This window comes from Leptodactylus fuscus, chromosome 6, assembly GCF_031893055.1.
Source record: "Leptodactylus fuscus isolate aLepFus1 chromosome 6, aLepFus1.hap2, whole genome shotgun sequence".
In the NCBI taxonomy this organism is placed as follows: Eukaryota; Metazoa; Chordata; class Amphibia; order Anura; family Leptodactylidae; genus Leptodactylus; species Leptodactylus fuscus.
The window spans coordinates 178,309,519-178,315,940 of NC_134270.1; the positions used below are offsets into that span (position 1 = coordinate 178,309,519).

Here is a 6,422-nt window from a genome sequence, read left to right on the forward strand (position 1 = left end):
GAGTAAACGCTAGCTTATTTTGTAGAGTAAAATTACACTTGTAAATTTTGCTATCCCATTGACTTCAATGACATTTTACAGGCGTATTTTTACAGGCGTATTTTTTACAGGCGTATTTTTTACAGGCGTATTTTTACACTTGTAAAAAAATATCATTGAAGTCAATGGGATAGCAAAATTTACAAGTGTAATTTTACTCTACAAAATAAGCTAGCGTTTACTCAGTGTGAATGCACCCTTAAAACAGTAAAATCATGCATTTAGGATAAATGTGAATATTTTGTGAAAATCTGAATATTTTAAGATATTTTCTGTATAATATTCACCATGACATTAACATTATGCATTCTTTTACGTCCTCTAATGTTGAGGCCACACGTTGTGGAAAAGCTATGTTTATTGTTTCAGATTTTGCTGTGTTTTTTGGGGGGGGGCACTACCATTCTAATCTGCTATAGGATGAGATCAATGGGCATTAATGGTAGTAGAAGGATTAACATGTTGCCCCCTCTGTATGCGTCCATTCTCATTGACACCAAAGAGAATCTGTCATTTATTGTCCATTCATAGACGAGAGAAACAGACATTAAGTAACGGCAGTCTGAATCTACGCCTACGAGGAATACATTTTAAACATCAGTGCTGCGAGTTTGTTCACGACTCTCTCGATCACTGGATGAGTTTGTTCACCTAATGCTCTTTCAAGCCTGGCGGGGATAGATCTTAAGAAATCATGTTGAAAATCTTGGCTCATAAAAACATAAATGATTGGATTCATACAACTGTTCAGGTAAGCCAGGTTGGTATTAATAATATGCACTGTATAGATTTGAATAAAAGACCCACCATATAAGGGTGTTAATGGAAGGATGTAATATGGAGACCAGCAGATGAAGAAACACAATATAACAGCGGTGATGATCCTGTAGGGTCTCTGAGATCTCTGGGGTCTCTTACGTTTTCTAAGTTTGAGGAAAATGATCACATAACTGGTCAAGATGATGAGAAAAGGGATCACAAACATTATAAGTAATCTGATCAGGTGAACGATCTTTATTATATGGACATAGTCACAGTAATTCTGGGATTGCATACACCATCCACTTGAGTAAAACTGTAAACTAGTCAAGAGCAAACTCAGCCCCCAGATGCCTCCTGCAGTGATCCTCACTAGTCTACGGGTCCGGTGAACTTTAGCCCAAAATGGCCACATGACGGATACACAGCGGTCAATGCTCATGGTCATCAACAAAAGAATACTGGTATTCATGTTGATATTGAAAAGAATAATGTTCAATACACAATAAGGATCTATATATGCAGAGTATTGGAAAAAGTAAACTTTATCTGCAAGGTGTAGAGGAATAGATGCACAACATAAGAAGTCCGCTATGGCCAGGTGGAGGAACCACGCGGCGCTGATTGTCTTCTTCATCCTGAATCCGGCAATCCAGATGACTAATCCATTACCGATAATCCCAAGAACAAAAGTGATGCTGTATAAAGTGATTGACGTCTTCTGTAAAATGTTCTTATAATAGTGGTAAGACCTTAGAAGACATGATAGGGTTGATGTTAGGCTCATGATACATCCATAGCGTCATACTGTAAGCATCTACTTTGTAATATGGTGTCTATGTAGAGTTAACAACCAATTCAGAACAAATCGGATTCTATATGAATTTTCAGCTTTGTCACCCATGAACTGGAAGTGAAACTATTATGGGCTCTCTTCAGAACTAGAGTATACACTGTCTACCAATAAGTATTTGGACACCCATGCAAATGAAGATATCTGCGGTTGTGATGTACGTCACGCCTTCTGCCATTAAATAGGAAACTGCATTGGCATTATTCACATGCAAGATGCCACGAAGTGCAGAGTTGTCCAATTTTGAGAAAGGGGCAATTGTGGGGTATTACAGAAGTGGTTGATCCATAAGAGACATAGTGTTAGGATTGGGTCCCGCAGGGTTCTCTCTCAGCGCACAGCGCCACCTGCGGGTCAATCTAACTCTTGCCCTCGGCCTCGGGTAGTGAGGTGTCTGGAGTGTAAGTCCAGCTTTTGGCTTACTGAGCATGCTCAGACATTTTGGAGCCGCTCAGAGGCTAAGTCCCTTTTTGCCCATACTGAGCATGATCGGTGACATCATGGCCACCGCTCTATTGGGCGGGGACTAGCCTTTATATGGTGTGAGCCGACGCCCACCCGGTGCTCACACTTTGACTAAGTTCCTTAAGACAGGAGGTTAGGGCCAGGTTCCAGTTAATGGTAGGAGCAGTCTCTAGGATCTCAGTAGGATTCCTTGGCCCTGCCAGTGGGAATCAGTAGCCCATTTAACTGTCTCGTCACTTAGTAGCTCCTAGCTGTTGCAGGAGCATGTTTTGTTGCTGACCTGGGGTGAAGGTTAACCCTTGGCAGCCTTGCTGTTTCAGCTGTACTGTGCACCTGTCCAGTGAGGTTAACTGGCAGGGTGTTGTTGTAGCTTGTCCACATTGTGTACCACACCACATGTCTGCCAATGCAGTTTAACTGGTAGCACACTGTTCAGACCTTACAGCCATCCATCTGGGCCTGTGGACCTCGCTGCAGTGCCTTGCAGACTAGCAGGTCTGTGGTTTAAAAATATTATTTTTAAATATATACAAAGAACCGTAACATATAGCAAGCGAACTGAATTACCCAAAATTGACAGTGGCCTATATAATTATGAAGTGGAAGGTGAACGGTGATTGAATGTGCCCCAAGTCGTCAGACCCCCACAACTGGGAGATAGTGTCCGATGAGTGCTGGCCAGAGAAACTGCACCCAACCAATGGCGCACATACACCAGGAGTGTCACCGGGCATCTGGGAGTATTGTGTCCATAAATCCCATAAGGAAGCATCTGCTGGGGTCTACCAACTACTGAATAAGAATAAATGTTGTTTTTCTATTCTCCCACCGGTGTACAAATACTTATTGGTAGACATGGTATTAAGGAGAGACCCCCAAGTAATAGCTTCACTTTGAGTGAAGTATTCAACTTGAAACTGAAAATTCTTATTTGAAACTAAATTAATTTTCAGATCTGCACCCACTCTAGTAAAAACCAATGTGACAACAGATTGAGGTCTTAGTTCACTCCACCATACTGTACTCCCAGAACAGGAGGTCCTAGGGATTATGGTTTCTCCCTTCTCATATTATTGACCAAAGAGACACTTTGGACAGGATTCTTTTTACACTGATTTTTATGCCTTTTTTTGTTGTAAAATGCTATTTTTGGACAGAAGGTAGAACAGTATGGTGTGTGAATGACTTTATAAATATCCATATTTGTGTTTCTAAAGCTCATGCTTTTAAAGATCTCTCTTTGATGTCATTTATGGGATTCACAAAGAAGAACAATTAGGTGTCCCGTGGTTCAGGTTACTATGCACAGAGTGTATTTTCCATCAATATAAGGCCTCGTTCACATCATCGTTGGTGATCCGTTTGGGGGATTCCGCATGGAACCCCCCCCCCCCCCAAATGGAATACCAAACGCACTGGCAAGATCTACTTTCATGTCCATATGCTTCATACGGGCAGCATGGGATGAAGGAGTCAACAGTATAACAACAACAATAACGTCAGAAATGGTTAACTCCCGAAAGGCTACAATTCGAACCTTCACCTCTGGATTGTTGTATCTAGACAGATACAGATTATTGAATCACACAAACTTTGATATTGTGAATGATCACAAGTACATTTGTTTTGCATTACACTTGCTTGATCCTCAGTGGTGACATGATGGGTGAATGATATCATCATCTGGTTAGAACTATTGTGGTATATGGGCTTCTTGGGCAAACTGACGATTGTAACAACCTGCCAGGTAATAACATCTATGCTTATAACCTCCAACACATCGAGAACCATTGGCGCCTGAAAAATCCCATAATAGGGTCTGATGGCTTGTATTGGGTTACCATCATTCTAATGGGGGGAATAATGCTGCAAACTTACAGAAATCCAATACAGGGGTGAATAAATTCTAACCTGGAGATCTCTTCAATAATAAGGTGAGAAAAAAACAAACATACTGGTTGTTGTAATCCAGAGTTGTGTTAGTTGAGGTCTGGTTATGACACGGAGGAGTCATTTTGATTTTGTTACCTAAAAATAAATACATAAAAATAATAGTAATATACAATTACAATATAATAATAATTATTAATGCAAATATATTATTAGATAGAAAATGAAATAATAATAATAATAATAATAATAATAATAATAATAATAATAATAATAATAATAATAATAATAATTAGAGATGAGCGAACACTAAAATGTTCGAGGTTTCGAACCCCATTATAGTCTATGGGGAACAGATACTCGTTAAGGGGGAAACCCAAATCCGTGTCTGGAGGGTCACCAAGTCCACTATGACACCCCAGGAAATGATGCCAACACCTCTGGAATGACACTGGGACAGCAGGGGAAGCATGTCTGGGGGCATCTAACACACCAAAGACCCTCTATTACCCCAACATCACTGCCTAACAACTACACACTTTCCACATTCAAAAAAACCTCTATCAAAGTGGGAAAATACCTGGAAACCTTCTTTACTCCCCAAATGGATGGACACAAACCCCAATTTAAGCTCAACAAACAGTAACAACCACCCCTTTAAATCACGTTCCCCATGACAACCACAAATGGAATAGGCAATGGGAATTCCAAAAGCCCTCACCCTTAACTGTCATTTTGAGTGTGTGTGTGTGTGTGTGTGTGTGTGTGTGTGTGTGATATGTGGTAAGACCTTCCAAAATTCACTTTTCTAGCCCTTAACATGAGCCCTTCCAAACAAAGTTACATGACCTTAAGCTGAGCTACCAGCAGAGATTGAGGCCCTTGGCATGAGTAGAGCCTTGCACCAGCAGTGTTTTTGGCACTTAGGGTGAGTTGAGCCTTGTACCAGCGTGTGTCCCTTAACATCAGGCGGGCCCTAAGTTCTGCGCTTTGCACAAAAGTTCCACATTAACTAGGCTGAATGGTACAAAGATTAGTAGGCCCGAGAACCAGGAACAGGTCTTGCAATGGCTGTCGGATAACGCTTAAAGCACATTGTCCACCAGCCAGTCAGCCTCTACCTCCTCTTACCCAACAGTCTTGTCCTCCTTCCACCCAAAATTCCCAATCTTCCCAGAACAATAACCCCAACTGTCCCTGCTCCCCAGAGCTGTTCTCCCTTCCTTTGACTGTACCGCAACCTGCCCCTCCATTTCGCGATTCCACGGACCTAACAGACGAGTATCTGTGTCCAGATGCTCAAACACTAGAGTCTCCTCCATTCCATCTCCGGTCGATTTGGTGGCGGATGACCAGCAACCCACCCTCATCGACGACGATGAGACGCAGTTGCTGTCAGGGCAGCCAGTTGACATGCGCATTGTGCAGGAGGAGGAGGCGAGACAGGAGTTGGAAGAGGAGGTGGTGGACGACGAGGACACCGACCCCACCTGGACAAGGCAGATGTCAAGCTGGGAAAGTAGTGTGGATGTTGAGGCAGGTGCAGCACCAAAAAGGGTAGCTAGAGGCAGAGACATGTCCAGAGGCAGAGGTCAGCTGCTTTGCCGAAGCCAGGCCAGACCCGGAATGTCCGAAGATGTTCCCTTTTGTACCCAGCCCAGAAAAACTCCCCCATCGAGGGCACGTTTCTTGAAGGTGTAGAGTTTTTTCAAGGAATGCGCCGAGGACAGATATAGTGTCGTCTACACAATTTGCCTCTTGAAATCGAGTAGGGGCCCTGAGAAGAGCAACCTGTCCACCACTTCAATGCACCGTCATTTGGAATCCAAGCAATGGAATCAGTGGCAGGCAGCAACGGCAGGACAAACGTCGCCCGCCGTTCATGCCACTGCCTCTGCTCACAGTGCTGGCGATGCACTCCAGAGGACGAGCCAGGACATCACTTCATCTGCCTCCGCCACTTTGTTGACTTCTCCCTCATCCTCCCCTGTTTCTGTCTTATCTCCTTCTCCTGCACCATCAAAGGCACCATCAGGCGCTTCTTTACAACAACCCACCATCTCTCAGACATTGGAGCGCCGGCAGAAATACACCGCTAACCACCCACCCACGCAAGCCTAGAACGCCAACATCGCTAAACTGCTGGCCCAGGAGAGGTTGGCGTTCCGGCTTGTTGAAACTCCCGCCTTCCCGGACCTGATGGCAACTGTGGCACCTCACTATGCCGTCCCTAGCCGTCTCAACTTCTCCCGGTGTGGCGTCCCCGCCTTGCACCAGCACGTGTCACTCAACATCAGGTGGGCCCTTAGTTCCGCGCTTTGCTGCAAGGTCCACTTGACCACCGACACTTGGACAAGCGCCTGTGGTCAGGGATGCTGCAGTGCTTATCTTTAATGACAGGCAGGGTGAATGTGGT

The 6,422-nt window shown here is 43.9% G+C and overlaps 1 protein-coding gene across 1 annotated transcript; it reads right to left on the minus strand.

Annotated features, from left to right (window-relative positions):
• Positions 1-613: 613 nt before the first annotated feature.
• On the minus strand, positions 614-4,130 carry LOC142209196 (N-formyl peptide receptor 3-like). The gene is made up of 2 exons (XM_075278126.1): positions 4,072-4,130; positions 614-1,550 (listed from the first exon to the last, which is right to left on the minus strand). Exons 1-2 carry the CDS (start codon positions 4,128-4,130, stop codon positions 614-616), a joined length of 996 nt encoding a protein of 331 aa, XP_075134227.1.
• Positions 4,131-6,422: the final 2,292 nt, after the last annotated feature.